The sequence below is a fragment of the Bufo gargarizans genome, chromosome 2 (genome assembly GCF_014858855.1).
Source record: "Bufo gargarizans isolate SCDJY-AF-19 chromosome 2, ASM1485885v1, whole genome shotgun sequence".
In the NCBI taxonomy this organism is placed as follows: Eukaryota; Metazoa; Chordata; class Amphibia; order Anura; family Bufonidae; genus Bufo; species Bufo gargarizans.
In genome coordinates this window covers 59,844,400-59,863,250 of record NC_058081.1, presented here as the reverse complement: position 1 = coordinate 59,863,250, position 18,851 = coordinate 59,844,400, and the positions used below count along the sequence as shown (strand labels likewise).

Sequence of the window (18,851 nt, the reverse complement as noted above, 5' to 3'; positions counted from 1 at the left end):
GGAATATGAGACTTTGTAAGGAAAAAAAATAAAATAAAAATCATCATTTTCCGCTAACTTGTGACAAAAAATAAAAAGTTCTATGAACTCACTATGCCCATCAGCGAATACCTTAGGGTGTCTACTTTCCGAAATGGGGTCATTTGTGGGGTTTTTCTACTGTCTGGGCATTGTAGAACCTCAGGAAACATGACAGGTGCTCAGAAAGTCAGAGCTGCTTCAAAAAGCGGAAATTCACATTTTTGTACCATAGTTTGTAAATGCTATAACTTTTACCCAAACAATTTTTTTTTACCCAAACATTTTTTTTTATCAAAGACATGTAGAACAATAAATTTAGCGAAAAATTTATATATGGATGTCGTTTTTAAAAAAAAAAAATTGTTAAATTTCGATTAATAACAAAAAAAAGTAAAAATGTCAGCAGCAATGAAATACCACCAAATGAAAGCTCTATTAGTGAGACGAAAAGGAGGTAAAATTCATTTGGATGGTAAGTTGCATGACCGAGCAATAAACCGTGAAAGTAGTGTAGTGCAGAAGTGTAAAAAGTTGCCTGGTCATTAAGGGTGTTTCAGCTAGGGGAGCTGAGGTGGTTAAAGTGTAACTGTGCTTCTTGTTTTTATTTTTGTAATGGGTAGGGGCAGTGATAGTGACCATTTTTGTAATACAGATTAATTACTGAAATCATACATTTGTATTAGAAAAATAGCTCTAAAGTGTCCCATTCTGAGCCTTAGCAATGTTTCTCTGTCTTCTATTTACATAACACAGTCAGTGTTATCAGGTCTCCACAGAGAAGCGTTGCTTAGGCTCAAAATGGGCCACTTTAGAGCTATTTTTCTAATAGAAATGTACGATTTCAGTAATTAATTTGTATTACAAAAATGGTCAGTATCACTGCCCCTATACATCACAAAAATAAAGAAAAGAATGACAGTTACACTTTAACCTTTTCACCAGGTTCAGTAATGATGCCATGCTTAATGAGAGAGGTGTGACCTGGGACTTCAGAGAAAAAAAGTCCCTATTCTTGAAGAGGAACCCTTGGACTTCTACCTTTTGTGTCTTTGAATAGGAGTCAGATACAGGTGTCTGCAGCAAGTGGTAGTCGATCTTTCCAGGGTTTGATCAGATTTATATGGTACACTTGCTCAGGTTTCCTCTTATCCGGCTAACGAATTTTGTAGTTTACCTCATTTATTTTTTCTATGACCTTAAAGGGTCCTTGCCACTTCGCCAGAAATTTACTTTCCACAGTACGGATAAGTACCAGAACCTGGTCCCCTGGGGCAAAAGTACATACTCGGGCACTGCGATTATAGACCCTTTGCTGTGCCTCCTGAGCCATATGTTCTTTCACGATATCCAATCTTGCATCTGTGCAATGTGTTCAATGACATTTCTATAGGGGGTAGCTTCTCCTTCCCAGGGTTCTTTTGCTATATCTAGAAGGCCCCTAGGGCGTTACCCATCTAGCAACGACAATAGAGAATACCCGGTGGATGACTAAGGGACCTCACGGATGGCAAGCATGAAATAGGAGAGAAGAATGTCCAAGTTTTTCCCCCCATCTTTGATCACCACTTTCTTTACCAAGGCTTTTAATGTTTTATTAATGTATTGCGATTGTCCATATTGTCTTCTTTGCTGGCTAGACTCATTTTTCTGATTATACTTTTCGTTTCCATAGTTACCACCCTGCAATCCACCAGTGGTGCCCGTGCTTGTACACTATAGGAAAAAGCTCTGGCCTCTCTGGTGGCTGGGATCGCAGGAGTGATCAGAGTCCGACATTTTTTCCCATGAAGTGCAAGCACGACCACCGCTTTTTTCTATAGTGTGCAAGCACGACCACTGCTTATGGATTGCATGGTGGTCATAACCATGGAAACAAGCAGTGTATAATGTGATGGAAAAAAATGAATCAATGGGGGCAACCCTACACTAACCACCTCCGTCCGCTACAGAATGTGTTGTTGCGGAGCTACTGCAGAACAGCAGATCAGCAGAGGGAGGGCCGGCGTCAGCACCCTGAGGGAGGGCGGAGACACTCACACACCACTCAAGTCTAATGGCAGATCACTGAACATTAGGAATCCCGAAGAGTCCCGACTCTTCCCTGCTCCAACTCCATATATGGAATCAGTGCTATGACCATGAAGCGAGTATCCCCAAGCATTGTCAGTACGCTTGGGGACACCCTGTGTATTTAAGTCTAATTACCCCCTCTTTCTAAAATGCTCCTGCTGGGATTTGAACTCACAACCTTCTACATTAAAGGCGAGAACCTAAACCACTGAGCTATTGAGCTCAAAGCTAAGCTGTGACAGAAAAACCTCATAGTAGTTTCTCATGTATTAGGTATTCCTATAAAGCAGAAGTATAATTTTATATATATTTTTTAGTAATTGTAAAAAAAAAAATGTATAGCACAAAAAAAATTTGGGGTAAGTTCCTGACTTTAATGTAGAAGTTCAAATCCCAGTATAGTCATTTAAAAAAATAAAGGTTAAATAAAACTTAAATGGACAAAGCAACCTTTTTAATTTGTGAAACTTATTTTCTGTTGGGAAAGGTGGCAACCCTAAAAGAACCCCTGCTCTCTGGTGACCCCCATAACTTTTCTAGTTATGTCTACAGAGATGTGTGGGGGGGCTCATTTGAGGGAAATCTGTCTTTTTTGACAATACAATTTGTGTGTATGACTATCACTTTTTATTCAATTTTCTTAAGAGATGAAAAAACAGCAAATCAGCCTTTTTAAAAAAAATTCTGTTACATCCTTCACCATATGGGCTAACTTTTTTTTATATTTTAATAGTATGGGTGTTTTCGCATGCGACGATGCCCATAATGTTATTTTTTGTTTATTTTTATTTGGGGAAAGTGGGGTGATTTTACTTTAGGTTTTTTTGATATTTAACTTTTCATCAGATTGCAACTCATACAGAATAAGGCCTCTTGCACACGAACATTGTGCATCCGTCCTGTGCATCTGGGACCGCAATTTGCGGCTCCCAATGCACAGCCAACGTCCGTGCGGCGGCCGGGACAGAGAGACCCATTCAACTTGAATGGGTCCGTGATCTGTCTGCAGTGCAAAAAAAATAAAAAATAAAATAGAACAAGTTCTATTTTTTTGCGGTGCGGAGGCACAGACAGAAACACCTCGGAAGCACTTCGTAGGGCTTCTGTGGGTTTCCGATCCGTTCCGCATCTCAGTGATTGCGGACCCATTCAAGTGAATGAGTCCTCTGCATCCGTTCGTGTGCAAAAGGCCTAATGGAAATTGCTGCATTCTGTATATAAACCACTATCACAGTTTAGTGCTGCCAACTAGTGGCCTGAACTGGGGTATACTAACAATGAGCCTGGAAGCCTAGTACAGGCTGCTGCTCATTTTTAGAACAGGGTGCTTTCCCTGATCTCCGCTGGGGGAAGGCGCGTCTGAGCAGGAAGCCCGCACTTCCCTTTTTTTTTTTATAACACTCAGATGCCATGGTGACATTTGACAAATGCCACAAAGGGGCCAACTGAGATTTATCGCCCAAGGGCCCACATGAACCTGGAGCCGGCCCTGAGCAGAGGGACAGGGGAATGGGCCGCTGCCAGTCAGATAGCTAAAGATAGGCAATCACTTGTAAAATCTTGGACAATTCCTTTAAATGTAATCCACCAATCAGCTTACAGCCTGTTCCTGCATTGGAGTAATACTTGGCAGAATAGGCATTTTTCACATTTACATTGTGGCTCCCATTCATGACGGAAGACCTAATGGCACTTCACCATAGAGTCCATCAGGGTTCTATGATGGTGTCAGTTTAAAGTGGTTTTCTCAGGTAGGTCATCAATAGAGTTGAGCGAACACCTGGATGTTCGGGTTCGAGAAGTTCGGCCGAACTTCCCGGAAATGTTCGGGATCCGAACCCGACCCGAACTTCGTCCCGAACCTGAACCCTATTGAAGTCAATGGGGACCCGAACTCTTCGGCACTAAAAAGGCTGTAAAACAGCCCAGGAAAGGGCTAGAGGGCTGCAAAAGGCAGCAACATGTAGGTAAATCCCCTGCAAACAAATGTGTATAGGGAAATGAATAAAAATAAAAATAAATAAAAAATTAACCAATATCAATTGGAGAGAGGTCCCATAGCAGAGAATCTGGCTTCACGTCACCCACCACTGTCACAGTCCATTGTCATATATTTAGGCCCCGTCACCCAGGCAGAGGAGAGAGGTCCAGTAACAGAGAATCTGGCTTCATGTCAGCAGAGAATCAGTCTGCATGTCATAGCAGAGAATCATGCTTCACGTCACCCACCACTGTAACAGTATAGGCCCGTCACCCAGGCAGAGGAGAGAGGTCCAGTAACAGAGAATCTGGCTTCATGTCAGCAGAGAATCAGTCTGCATGTCATAGCAGAGAATCATGCTTCACGTCACCCACCACTGTAACAGTCCATTGTCATATATTTAGGCCCCGGCACCCAGGCAGAGGAGAGAGGTCCAGTAACAGAGAATCTGGCTTCATGTCAGCAGAGAATCAGTCTTCATATCATAGCAGAGAATCATGCTTCACGTCACCCAACACTGGAACAGTCCATTGTCAGATATTTAGGCCCAGGCACCCAGGCAGAGGAGAGAGGTCCCGTAACAGAGAATCTGGCTTCATGTCAGCAGAGAATCAGTCTTCATATCATAGCAGAGAATCATGCTTCACGTCACCCAACACTGGAACAGTCCATTGTCAGATATTTAGGCCCAGGCACCCAGACAGAGGAGAGAGGTCCCGTAACAGAGAATCTGGCTTCATGTCAGCAGAGAATCAGGCTTCACGTCACCCACCACTGTAACAGTCCATTGTCAGATATTTAGGCCCCGGCACCCAGACAGAGGAGAGGTTCATTCAACTTTGGGTTGCCCCGCAATATAATGGTAAAATGAAAATAAAAATAGGATTGAATGAGGAAGTGCCCTGGAGTACAATAATATATGGTTAAGGGGAGGTAGTTAATGTCTAATCTGCACAAGGGATGGACAGGTCCTGTGGGATCCATGCCTGGTTCATTTTCATGAACGTCAGCTTGTCCACATTGGCTGTAGACAGGCGGCTGCATTTGTCTGTAATAACGCCCCCTGCCGTACTGAATACACGTTCAGACAAAACGCTGGCCGCCAGGCAGGCCAGCACCTCCAAGGCATAAAAGGCTAGCTCTGGCCACGTGGACAATTTAGAGACCCAGAAGTTGAATGGGGCCGAACCATCAGTCAGTACGTGGAGGGGTGTGCACACGTACTGTTCCACCATGTTAGTGAAATGTTGCCTCCTGCTAACACGTTGCGTATCAGGTGGTGGTGCAGTTAGCTGTGGCGTGTTGACAAAACTTTTCCACATCTCTGCCATGCTAACCCTGCCCTCAGAGGAGCTGCCCGTGACACAGCTGCCTTGGCGACCTCTTGCTCCTCCTCTGCCTTGGCCTTGGGCTTCTACTTGTTCCCCTGTGACATTTGGGAATGCTCTCAGTAGCGCGTCTACCAATGTGCGCTTGTACTCGCGCATCTTCCTATCACGCTCCAGTGCAGGAAGTAAGGTGGGCACATTGTCTTTGTACCGTGGATCCAGCAGGGTGGCAACCCAGTAGTCCGCACATGTTAAAATGTGGGCAACTCTGCTGTCGTTGCGCAGGCACTGCAGCATGTAGTCGCTCATGTGTGCCAGGCTGCCCAGAGGTAAGGACAAGCTGTCCTCTGTGGGAGGCGTATTGTCATCGTCCTGCGTTTCCCCCCAGCCACGCACCAGTGATGGGCCCGAGCTGCGTTGGGTGCCACCCTGCTGTGACCATGCTTCATCCTCATCCTCCTCCACCTCCTCGTCCTCCAGTAGTGGGTCCTGGCTGGCCACATTTGTACCTGGCCTCTGCTGTTGCAAAAAACCTCCCTCTGAGTCACTTCGAAGAGACTGGCCTGAAAGTGCTAAAAATGACCCCTCTTCCTCCTCCTCCTGGGCCACCTCCTCTTCCATCATCGCCCTAAGTGTTTTCTCAAGGAGACATAGAAGTGGTATTGTAACGCTGATAACGGCATCATCGCCACTGGCCATGTTGGTGGAGTACTCGAAACAGCGCAACAGGGCACACAGGTCTCGCATGGAGGCCCAGTCATTGGTGGTGAAGTGGTGCTGTTCCGCAGTGCGACTGACCCGTGCGTGCTGCAGCTGAAACTCCACTATGGCCTGCTGCTGCTCGCACAGTCTGTCCAGCATGTGCAAGGTGGAGTTCCACCTGGTGGGCACGTCACATATGAGGCGGTGAGTGGGAAGGCCGAAGTTACGCTGTAGCGCAGACAGGCGAGCAGCGGCAGGATGTGAACGCCGGAAGCGCGAACAGACGGCCCGCACTTTATGCAGCAGCTCTGACATGTCAGGGTAGTTGTGAATGAACTTCTGCACCACCAAATTCAGCACATGCGCCAAGCAAGGGATGTGCGTCAAACCGGCTAGTCCCAGAGCTGCAACGAGATTTCGCCCATTATCGCACACCACCAGGCCGGGCTTGAGGCTCACCGGCAGCAACCACTCATCGGTCTGTTGTTCTATACCCCGCCACAACTCCTGTGCGGTGTGGGGCCTGTCCCCCAAACATATGAGTTTCAGAATGGCCTGCTGACGTTTACCCCGGGCTGTGCTGAAGTTGGTGGTGAAGGTGTGTGGCTGACTGGATGAGCAGGTGGAAGAAGAGGAGGAGGAGGAGGAAGCCGAGTAGGAGGAGGAGGCAACAGGAGGCAAAGAATGTTGCCCTGCGATCCTTGGCGGCAGAAGGACGTGCGCGAAACAGCTCTCCGCCTGGGGCCCAGCCGCCACTACATTTACCCAGTGTGCAGTTAGGGAGATATAGCGTCCCTGGCCGTGCTTACTGGTCCACGTATCTGTGGTTAGGTGGACCTTGCCACAGATGGCGTTGCGCAGTGAACACTTGATTTTATCGGATACTTGGTTGTGCAGGGAAGGCACGGCTCTCTTGGAGAAGTAGTGCCGGCTGGGAACAACATACTGTGGGACAGCAAGCGACATGAGCTGTTTGAAGCTGTCTGTGTCCACCAGCCTAAATGACAGGATTTCATAGGCCAGTAGTTTAGAAATGCTGGCGTTCAGGGCCAGGGATCGAGGGTGGCTAGGTGGGAATTTACGCTTTCTCTCAAATGTTTGTGAGATGGAGAGCTGAACGCTGCCGTGTGACATGGTTGAGATGCTTGGTGACGGAGGTGGTGGTACATCCCCTGTTTGCTGGGCGGCAGGTGCCAACGTTCCTCCAGAGGCAGAGGAAGAGGCCGAGGCGGCAGCAGCAGAAGAGGCCGAGGCGGCAGCAGCAGAAGAGGTAGCAGGGGGAGCCTGAGTGACTTCCTTGTTTTTAAGGCGTTTACTCCACTGCAGTTCATACTTTGCATGCAGGTGCCTGGTCATGCAGGTTGTGCTAAGGTTCAGAATGTTAATGCCTCGCTTCAGGCTCTGATGGCACAGCGTGCAAACCACTCGGGTCTTGTCATCAGCACATTGTTTGAAGAAGTGCCATGCCAGGGAACTCCTTGAAGCTGCCTTTGGGGTGCTCGGTCCCAAATGGCGGCGGTCAGTAGCAGGCGGAGTCTCTTGGCGGCGGGTGTTCTGCTTTTGCCCACTGCTCCCTCTTTTGCTATGCTGTTGGCTCGGTCTCACCACTGCCTCTTCCTCCGAACTGTGAAAGTCAGTGGCACGACCTTCATTCCATGTGGGGTCTAGGATCTCATCGTCCCCTGCATCGTCTTCCACCCAGTCTTCCTCCCTGACCTCCTGTTCAGTCTGCACACTACAGAAAGACGCAGCAGTTGGCACCTGTGTTTCGTCATCAGAGACGTGCTGAGGTGGTATTCCCATGTCCTCATCATCAGGAAACATAAGTGGTTGTGCGTCAGTGCAAGAAGAAGGTGGATAACCTTCGAAACGCGTCTGGCGTAAAAGAACTTGGACCTGACTATCAATTGGCTAAATTCCCATAGTCCGATCACCCATATCGGACTAAGAAAGCGCTTTCTAAGAATAAATTAATTGCAGCCCCTTTTGGATATAGCAGCAACCTGTGGGTGAGACCGAATCATCTGCTGTCTTACAAGACAGGCGGAACAGTCACCTTAATTAAGGAGACCAGGTGCGAGCCTGCAGCGCGATGGTTTAAGCGCTCTGTCACAGCCGGACCTGCAAAACTACAAGACCTACTTATAGAGGACTTACACCGAATTTGCTGTTGAAAGATAAAGTTCAGTCTGAGTTCACACCACGTGGGACGCCACGGTATGAGCAACGGGACTGCATGTGAGTAACTCCAAATAACATTATATGCGCATGATATTGCTATACACCAATCGTATTGCTGCTGCTAAAGCTTACTTAACCAGACATCTGTTGGATTGAAAGCTACAACTTTTTTTCTCTGGATTTATTACTGGATTATTAAGACTATTTGCAGGATCCATCTCCTAATGCTATAGAAAGACTAAGTTCTAGAAGCAGAATATTAAGGGAGAAAGACTGTTTACTAATATTACCAGGTCTCCGGTGATACCATATGACCTTACACTATTTTTATTATCATCACGGTTTGAGCACTGTTATTTTTTTATACATATTTTTTGATACATCTTTGATATATGTATTTCACTTTTCTTATCATTTTTTTGTGAATATTGGTTCACTGTTTCACTGTTGCACTATATATATGTATTTATTTATACAATTGCACTTTATTTGCGGAGATATACTGGGAACCAGCCACTGCTGTAACCAATTGAGTGCAGTCAGTTTGCTGGTTTATATACAACCTGGTCAGTCTTGCTATATAACTTAGCCTCTACATCCAGTATATACAGTTTTTACTGGTATTACAATATATCTCATTTAATGTACTAGATACTTTTTATTTTTATTCTATTTTAATATATATTTTTAAAATTTATTTAGGATTTACCAGACATTTATATGGTGACCATTGCCTATGCTTATATTTTATATATATATTACTACTAATAAACCAGTGTCGTTTTGCCTACATTGTGGTCCAGTTATAAGAGTGCCCACCTATTCTATATTACAATTGTCTTTTTTTACAGACACCCAACACTATCTGGCTATCTATTTAGGTACTGTATTACACTAATACAGGCACAGCAGTAACCACAGATTTAGCTGACTATAAATTTGAGGCCTATTATTTAGGCGCTGGGTGACAGGTATACGTTTATGGACAGAATTAGACTAGGATATGCACAGTAGCGTGTGAAGTTATTGAGAATGACCCTATCTGCACCTTGAATATAATATACCCTTTTAGGGATAGATTTAAAGTAGGCCTGATACAGCAGAAACCACTAATTTAGAGAATTGCTAAATTGGGAATTGTATTTCAACCCAGAACAAAAACTGTGCTTTGACGGACACTAAATAACTTGCACAGCCACAGCAATAACCACAGATTTAGCTGACTATAAATTTGAGGCCTATTATTTAGGCGCTGGGTGACAGGTATACGTTTACACACAGAATTAGACTGGGATATGGCCAAAAAATAACCACACTATTGATGGTTAAATGCACTTGGTGTGACAGCTTGACCCTGATGTAGGATATAGCCAAAAAATAACCACACTATTGAGGGTTAAATGTACTTGGTGGCAGCTTGTGCTGGCGCACCACAAGACACAAAATGGCCGCCGATCACCCCAGAAAAAAGTGAATGAAAAAAAACGCTCTGGGCAGCCTAAAAACAGTGAGCAATTGAATAGCAGCAGTTCAATGATCCACAGCTGCAGATCGATCACTGAATGAAGTCTTTTGGAGGAGTTAATCACTACCTAATCTCGCCCTAACGTCGCAGCTGCAACCTCTCCCTACACTGATCAGAGCAGAGTGACGGGCGGCGATACGCGACTCCAGCTTAACCACTTCAACCCCGCTAGCTTGAAACCCCCTTAATGACCAGGCCACTTTTTACACTTCTGCACTACACTCCTTTTCTTCTCACTAATAGAGCTTTCATTTGGTGGTATTTCATTGCTGCTGACATTTTTACTTTTTTTGTTATTAATCGAAATTTACCGATTTTTTTTGCCAAAAAAATTACATTTTTCACTTTCAGTTGTAAAATTTTGCAAAAAAACGACATCCATATATAAATTTTTTGCTCAATTTATTGTTCTACATGTCTTTGATAAAAAGAAAATGGTTTGGGTAAAAGTTATAGTGTTTACAAACTATGGTACAAAAATGTGAATTTCCGCTTTTTGAAGCAGCTCTGACTTTCTGAGCACCTGTCATGTTTCCTGAGGTTCTACAATGCCCAGACAGTACAAACACCCCACAAATGACCCCATTTCGGAAAGTAGACACCCTAAGGTATTCACTGATGGGCATAGTGAGTTCATAGAACTTTTTATTTTTTGTCACAAGTTAGCGGAAAATGTTTTTTTTTTTTTTCTTACAAAGTCTCATATTTCACTAACTTGTGACAAAAAATAAAAACTTCCATGAACTCACTATGCCCATCACGAAATACCTTGGGGTGTCTTCTTTCAAAAATGGGGTCACTTGTGGGGTAGTTATACTGCCCTGGCATTTTAGGGGCCCAAATGCGTGAGAAGTAGTTTGAAATCAAAATCTGTAAAAAATGACCGGTGAAATCCAAAAGGTGATCTTTGGAATGTGTGCCCCTTTGCCCACCTAGGCTGCAAAAAATTGTCACACATCTGGTATCGCCGTACTCAGGAGAAGTTGGGGAATGTGTTTTGGGGTGTCATTTTACATATACCCATGCTGGGTGAGAGAAATATCTTGGCAAAAGACAACTTTTCCCATTTTTTTTTATACAAAGTTGGCATTTGACCAAGATATTTATCTCACCCAGCATGGGTATATGTAAAATGACACCCCAAAACACATTCCCCAACTTCTCCTGAGTACGGCGATACCACATGTGTGACACTTTTTTGCAGCCTAGATACGCAAAGCGGCCCAAATTCCTTTTAGGAGGGCATTTTTAGACATTTGGATCCCAGACTTCTTCTCACGCTTTCGGGCCCCTAAAATGCCAGGGCAGTATAAATACCCCACATGTGACCCCATTTTGGAAAGAAGACACCCCAAGGTATTCAATGAGGGGCATGGCGAGTTCATAGAATTTTTATTTATTTTTTGGCACAAGTTAGTGGAAATTGATTTTTTTTGTATTTTCTCACAAAGTCTCCCTTTCCGCTAACTTGGGACAAAAATTTCAATCTTTCATGGACTCAATATGCCCCTCACTGAATACCTTGGGGTGTCTTCTTTCCGAAATGGGGTCACATGTGGGGTATTTATACTGCCCTGGCATTTTAGGGGCCCTAAAGCGTGAGAAGAAGTCTGGAATATAAATGTCTAAAAAATTTTACGCATTTGGATTCCGTGAGCGGTATGGCGAGTTCATGTGAGATTTTATTTTTTGACACAAGTTAGTGGAATATGAGACTTAGTAAGAAAAAACAAAAACATAAACAAAAAACAATTTCCGCTAACTTGGGCCAAAAAAAAAGTCTGAATGGAGCCTTACAGGGGTGATCAATGACAGGGGGGTGATCAGGGAGTCTATATGGGGTGATCACCCCCCTGTCATTGATCACCCCCCTGTAAGGCTCCATTCAGACGTCTGTATAATTTTTACGGATCCACGGATACATGGATCGGATCCGCAAAACGCATACGGACGTCTGAATGGAGCCTTACAGGGGGGTGATCAGGGAGTCTATATGGGTGATCACCCCCCTGTCATTGATCACCCCCCTGTAAGGCTCCATTCAGACGTCCGTATGCGTTTTGCGGATCCGATCCATGTATCCGTAAAAATCATACGGACGTCTGAATGGAGCCTTACAGGGGGGTGATCAATGACAGGGGGGTGATCAATGACAGGGAAGTGATCAGGAAGTCTATATGCGTGATCACCCCCTTGTCATTGATCACCCCCCTGTAAGGCTCCATTCAGACATCCGTATGTGTTTTGCGGATCCGATCCATGTATCCGTAAAAATCATACGGACATCTGAATGGAGCCTTACAGGGGGGTGATCAATGACAGGGGGGTAATCAATGACGGGGGGGGGGGGGGGGGTGATCAGGGAGTCTATATGAAGTGATCAGGGGGGGGGGGGTGTAGTGTAGTGTAGTGGTGTTTTACACAGCTACCTGTGTCCTCTGGTGGTCGATCCAAACAAAAGGGACCACCAGAGAACCAGGTATATTAGACGCTGTTATCAAAACAGCGTCTAATATACCTGTTAGGGGTTAAAAAAAATCGCATCTCCAGCCTGCCAGCGAACGATCGCCGCTGGCAGGCTGGAGATCCACTCGCTTACCTTCCGATCCTGTGAACGCGCGCGCCTGTGTGCGCGCGTTCACAGGAAATCTCGCGTCTCGCGAGATGACGCGTATATGCGTCGCTGAGCGCACAGCGGCCGCCTCCGGACCGCAGATCTGCGTTAGGCGGTCCGGAGGTGGTTAAATAGAGGCTGGGTCACATGCTGCACTGGCCAATCACAGCCATGCCAATAGTAGGCATGGCTGTGACGGCCTCTTGGCGCAATTATCTATCACCACTAGAACACCCTGGCCTCTTGGGGCAAGTAGTATGACGCTTGTTGATTGGCTGCTTTGCAGCCTTTCAAAAAGCGCCAAGAAAGCGACGAACACCGAACCCGGACTTTTACGAAAATGTTCGGGTTCGTGTCACGGACACCCCAAAATTCGGTACGAACCTGAACTATACAGTTCGGGTTCGCTCATCCCTAGTCATCAATATCTGATTGGTGGGGGGTTCGACACGTCTTCTTGTAACTCGTTCAACTCACCTTCTTTCCCGTTATATGTTAATTACTATGTGATTCATTTCCCAGGGGGCAGTGATCGGGTCCTAAGTAAGAAGGATCATGAGCCTTCATATGAATAGAGAGCGTCAGCATGTAGGAATCACTGTTACTCTAAGTCCCCCAGCCTTCTCTAGCTTGAGAGACATTCTGAAACATGAAGAGTCGTGTTGAGCCGCACTGACTGTACATTATGGGGAAAAGTCATGGCTAAGCTCTGTTCACTTGAATGGAGCTTACCCATGCTCAGGCGGAACTGAGCATGTGTGACCACCTCAGAAAGGTGGAAAAAGAAATTCAGGATAAAAACAAAACAGCGGGTGGCACTATACAGATATTTTATTGAATAACAGTAACTATACTAAACACAGGAGAGGTGAGAACTGATTATCTATCACCACTAGAACACCCTGGCCTCTTGGGGCAAGTAGTATGACGCTTGTTGATTGGCTGCTTTGCAGCCTTTCAAAAAGCGCCAAGAAAGCGACGAACACCGAACCCGAACTTTTACGAAAATGTTCGGGTTCGGGTCCGTGTCACGGACACCCCAAAATTCGGTACGAACCCGAACTATACAGTTCGGGTTCGCTCATCCCTAGTCATCAATATCTTATTGGTGGGGGTTCGACACGTCTTCTTGTAACTCGTTCAACTCACCTTCTGGGCGTTTGAGTAGGTAACCACCGGGGAGCCCCACTTCTTAATCAGGTCTCGGGTGAAGTTCTGACAGAGTGGAATATGTGTGCAGGACACATCACCTATGTCTGAATATACAACGTGGAGATCATCACTATGAAAAAAATAAAATAAAAATGAATTAAAAAAAGTGAATACTATTTACGGAAAAGGATATTTTTTTTTATTGCCTAGATTGATATATTGTAAAAATAGAAACATAACCTCCGCTACATAAAAAAGGATGGATTTTCATCCTCCAAACAAAGAATATTTCCAGGAAGCAGAGAAAACAGTGAGACACAAAAGACGAAGCATAACAAAATAGGCAACAACTACTAACAGCAATTCTAGTACAGCATGCGCCCTTGCTCCCATTAGCAAAGGAAGGGCAAAGGCTCCACGTTCGAGCAGATGCTGCTCCGAAGAAGAGCCTATATCTTTGCTCTGCTAATTGGAGCTGTGGTGCAGACAAAAAAATTGTCAGGACCGTGCCAAGTGTCTGACCCTGTCAATCAGCCTGATTGACAGGGCCAGACATTTACCGTAGCACGGCCCTGCCAATTTTTGTGATTGAATCAGGTGGGCGCTTCTTCACCTGTGGGGGCTCATCTCTAATCTGGATGTATACAGCAGATCACAGAGCTGAGAGGAAGGAAAGCATCTAAGTTTTAGAGAGGACAGGTCACACCAGCTGTACATATCAGAGTGTAGATAGTAAGGAAAGCCAACATAAGGCAGTCTGCAGGGATGATGGACGAATCATATAAGCTGTGTTTCAGAGTAAATATAGCAGAAAGGACCCAAAGCAGACTCTAAAGAGGGAAATCAAACACTTCTCAGCATCAGCGTCTGTCAGCACAAGAGAGATTCCTTATGGGCTGTAGAAGAAAAAATCAGTTCAGGAATGAAGCTGGGCTGATTCAAGAGAGCTAGTGAAGACAGCAGCATCCCGGACACACATACTTCACATCCAGCAAGTACTACTGGGACCGGAAAGGACACATTGGGGGGGGGGGGGGGGGGGGAATAAAAAATTAATAAAAAAGTGTGAAACTGGGAGCAAGTTTTAATTTGCATATTGGGGGAAAGGGGGGGTATATGAAAACGAACTGAGGAATGAAGATGGCCGGCATGCATAAACATGTTTTTCCCCCCAGCATGTTTTATTCTTGTCCGTTTTGTGGACAAGAATAGGCGTCTTTAACATGAAGCGAGACATGCAGAATGGGAAAATTGTCATGGTCTTACCTTCTTGCTGTTCTCCTTCGTTTGACATGTGCTGGCGGCCATCTTGGTTTCTGGGTTTCTTGTAGCCTCCCACCCTGCGGCTTCTCCTTCCCACTGGGAGGAGCTGGATGCCTAGCTCATATATATAGGAGGTCTGTGGCTTCAGTTCCTTGCTTGGTCCTCCTGTGTTCACATGCTTCTAAGACTGCTGCTGCTTCTGGTTCCTGATCCTGGATTCGTCTGACTACCCTGCTGGTTCCTGATCCAGGCTTCATCTGACTACCCTGCTGGTTCCTGATCCTGGCTTCGTCTGACTACCCTTCTGGTTCCTGACCTCTGGCTTCGCAAGACCCTGCTTCGGTTTAGCCATCCGTTTGGACTTTTGCCTTACAGCTTGATTTTCAATAAAGCCTTCTTATTTCCATTTATCTCTTGTTGTACGTCTGGTTCATGGTTCCATGACAAAAATGTGGAATGCACATGGCTGGTAACCGTGTTTTGCGGACTGCAAAATGTATACGGTCGCGTGAACGGGGCCTAACTTGAAGCAATGCTTTTGATATTGTATTCCATTATAAATCCTGCTTTAACTTACCCACAAAATGTAGCATCATCACCAGTAATAGGTTGAAGATCACATGTGGCATGGATCAGAGAGAAAAGGCTCACTAACGACAAGTGGAACATATGAAGAAGCAGCGCCTTCCACATGATCACCTGGAGAAAGCACAGTCACATTACATACAGCCAGGTACTAGTGATTTTGAAAAAATAGACTTCTCCTAGTGCCAAGTGCTCCACCTCTTTAATAATCATTCCGCTCCCATATAAAACACACAGGGCCTGGAAAATAAATCTCTATTGCCTTTATGCCTAACCTAGACTGTAAGACTCCAATTATGGGGTAACAGAGGGCAGGGTGCCCCTCCAGTCCTGCGGTGACTACAGGAGGTCTAACGCCTACTCGCCAATATTTGAAACAGCTTGGTACAGGGAGCGCCTTTTACACCAATAACATCTGGACTAGAAATCTTTCCAACCTCAATAACCATGTTTCTTTCCCGTTATATGTTAATTACTATGTGATTTATTTCCCAGGGGGCAGTGATCGGGTCCTAAGTAAGAAGGATCATGAGCCTTCATATGAATAGAGAGCGTCAGCATGTAGGAATCACTGTTACTCTAAGTCCCCCAGCCTTCTCTAGCTTGATAGACATTCTGAAACATGAAGAGTCGTGTTGAGCCGCACTGACTGTACATTATGGGGAAAAGTCATGGCTAAGCTCTGTTCACTTGAATGGAGCTTACCCATGCTCAGGCGGAACTGAGCATGTGTGACCACCTCAGAAAGGTGGAAAAAGAAATAAGGATAAAAACAAACAGCGGGTGACACTATACAGATATTTTATTGAATAACAGTAACTATACTAAACACAGGAGAGGTGAGAACTGATTATCTATCACCACTAGAACACCCTGCTTATCACTGATTACAGTATAAGGACAGGGGAGAACACAGGAGAGGTGAGAACTGATTATCTATCACCTCTAGAACACCCTGCTTATCACCGATTACAGTATAAGGACAGGGGAGAACTGATTATCTATCACCACTAGAACACCCTGCTCATCACTGATTCACAGAACATAAAATATGTTTCACCAACATTTCTACATTTTTACACAATTACACAATATTAGTAACAAATTGTGGATGAGTACAAGAAAAAAATAAATAAAATAGGACCCCTTAGAGTGCATCAAGAAAAACAAATGTCCCCATAATCGCCCAACGGCATGCTGTCAAAGCAAAATACCAAACTGATATACTTCTTACATCCATGATGTGGTGCAGGACACAGGCCTATTCCGGCCTTTTTCCTGAGCTGTATGCAGCCCGGATCAGGCAGTGAATGATGATGATGTCATTGCGCCGCCTGCGCTGGCCTCTGATAGGCTACAGGCAGTAAGCCTGTAGCCTATCAAAGGGAAGAGAGGGGCAAGGAAATATTGCTCCCATGCCCTGTAGCAGTATTTAATAGTTGAATATCCAGAGGCCCTGGCAATCAGCCATTTTTCTTCACTGCTGTAGGTCAGCTTTAAAGGGGCAGGGCGCTGTGGATGACACTGTTAAGGGAGAAGAGTGCTGTGGAGGTCACAGTTTAGGGGGCAGGTAGGGTGGCCATTCAGGCCACCTTCAAAAGACGGACTTAAAAACCCCACCCCTAGGCCCACTAATTCACGCCCCCAACCTGGTGAGGCCACGCCCCCCTCACACTCCACAGCCGTCAGGGATTGAAAAAAATAAAAGGTAAAAATCAACTTGGCAGGGGAGGGAGTGTGACTCCCTCCCTGCAGCTCACGCTCAGACAGCACAGTGCTGCTGTCTGAGAGTGAGCTGTTCAAAAGGACATCCCTGTGTCTGTCCAGGCCCTGCGCTGGACGGAGGACAGGGAGTCTGAAATCCGGACTGATCGGCCTAAACCCGGACCTCTGGCCACCCTAGGTGCAGGCTGCTGTAGAGGTCACAGTTAAGGGGACGGTCCGGTTTGCAGGTCGGTGTTAAAGGGGTTCTGCAGTTTCTTTTGAACTGATTATCTATCCTCTGCATAGATCATCAGCATCTGATCGGTGGGGGGGGGGTCTGACATCTGGGACCCCCACTGATCAGCTGTTTAAGAAGGCAGCGGCGCCGCAGCCTTCTCGCTGTTTAACCGCAGGCCCAGTGATGTCACGAATAGTATCACTGGCCTGGGCGCTGCTAAGCTCCATTTAACTGAACAAAGCTTAGCCCCACCCAGGCCACTGATACTAGTCGTGACTAGGCATGAGCGAATCGACTTCCGATGAAACATCCAAAGTCGATTCACATAAAACTTTGTTCCAATATTAGAATGTATTGGCTCCGATGAGCAGAAGTTATTGCTTCGCGAAGGCTAGGCGAGATTTCACGTAATAACTATAAATTAATTTATGAAGTTATTACGTGAAGTCTAGCGAGACTTTGCGAAGCAATAACTTCTGCTCATTGGAGCCAATACATTCTAATAGTGTAGTGCTCCTGCTCCGTACAGTATTGGAACGAAGTTTTATGCAAATCGACTTCGGATTAAATATACCCGTGCGAAGCCGGGTCCTTCTGCTAGTTGTAGAATATAATGAGAATCACTTGGTGTCTGGGATCCATCCTTACTCTAGAATAGGGGTACTCAGTGGGAATCCTTATCCGGACCATGGTTGCCATTAGAGATGAGCGAATATCAGGTTATGAAATTCATTCACGCTTCGTTTGTTGGTAAAAGCAGAATTGCGCTATGGATTCCGTTACCACCATAACACAATTCTATGACGGACTGCATAACGGAATGCCATATTGTGCAGGAGCCACTTAAGAGCTCTGGGAGGCCACTGAAGTGGGCATTACTGTGTGGGGGGCTACCTAAGGAGACATCATACTGTGAGGGGGTACTTAGAGGGCATCACTTTTTGTGTGGGTGTGTGTAATGGATCATCCTGCTGCATGGTGGGCCCTAAGGGGACATCATCATATTGTGTGGAGTGGCACTAAGGGGCTGCACCTTTTGTGAGGGGGTCGGGAGGGTCACCACATTATACTCTGTGGTGGGCATCACTACCATTAAGTGCACCCATCCCTTGGTCAGTGCAACTGTGTCTGATATTTTAAGACTCTTTTTGAGAGCCAAACAATTATTATTGCAAAACTCATACAGAAAGGGAGAGTATGTAATAATACCAGCCCATACCGAGGGCATTCTGTGCCCACTGACATGTGCCAGTCTGAGGCCACCAGACCCCCTTCTACAGAAAAAATGTGCTGCATGCAGCATCAGAGGGCATTCTAGGGGGTGCACTGTGCACATCACACAGCTTGAGACCCTCTTATGTCTCCCCTGCTGTAAACAAGACGCGCTTCTGACCTGCGGCCGTCTCTGCGCTCTCCCTGCCGTCTCCGGGTCCGCGGCCGTCTCCTGCCCACCTCTCAGCGCAGCTGACTGTTATTTTCACAGTAGC

The 18,851-nt window shown here is 45.7% G+C and overlaps 1 protein-coding gene across 2 annotated transcripts in view; it reads right to left on the bottom strand.

Annotated features, from left to right (window-relative positions):
- The window catches only part of PEBP4 (phosphatidylethanolamine binding protein 4), a 77,359-nt gene extending 58,508 nt beyond the window's left edge, over positions 1–18,851 (bottom strand). For both annotated transcript variants that reach the window (XM_044282964.1, XM_044282965.1), the window contains exons 1-3: positions 18,758–18,851; positions 15,415–15,536; positions 13,572–13,704 (exon numbers count right to left, since the gene is read on the bottom strand). In XM_044282964.1, coding sequence (XP_044138899.1) covers positions 13,572–13,704; positions 15,415–15,530 — 249 coding nt within the window. In that variant the 5' untranslated portion in view covers positions 15,531–15,536; positions 18,758–18,851. The remainder of the gene's footprint in view (positions 1–13,571; positions 13,705–15,414; positions 15,537–18,757) is intronic.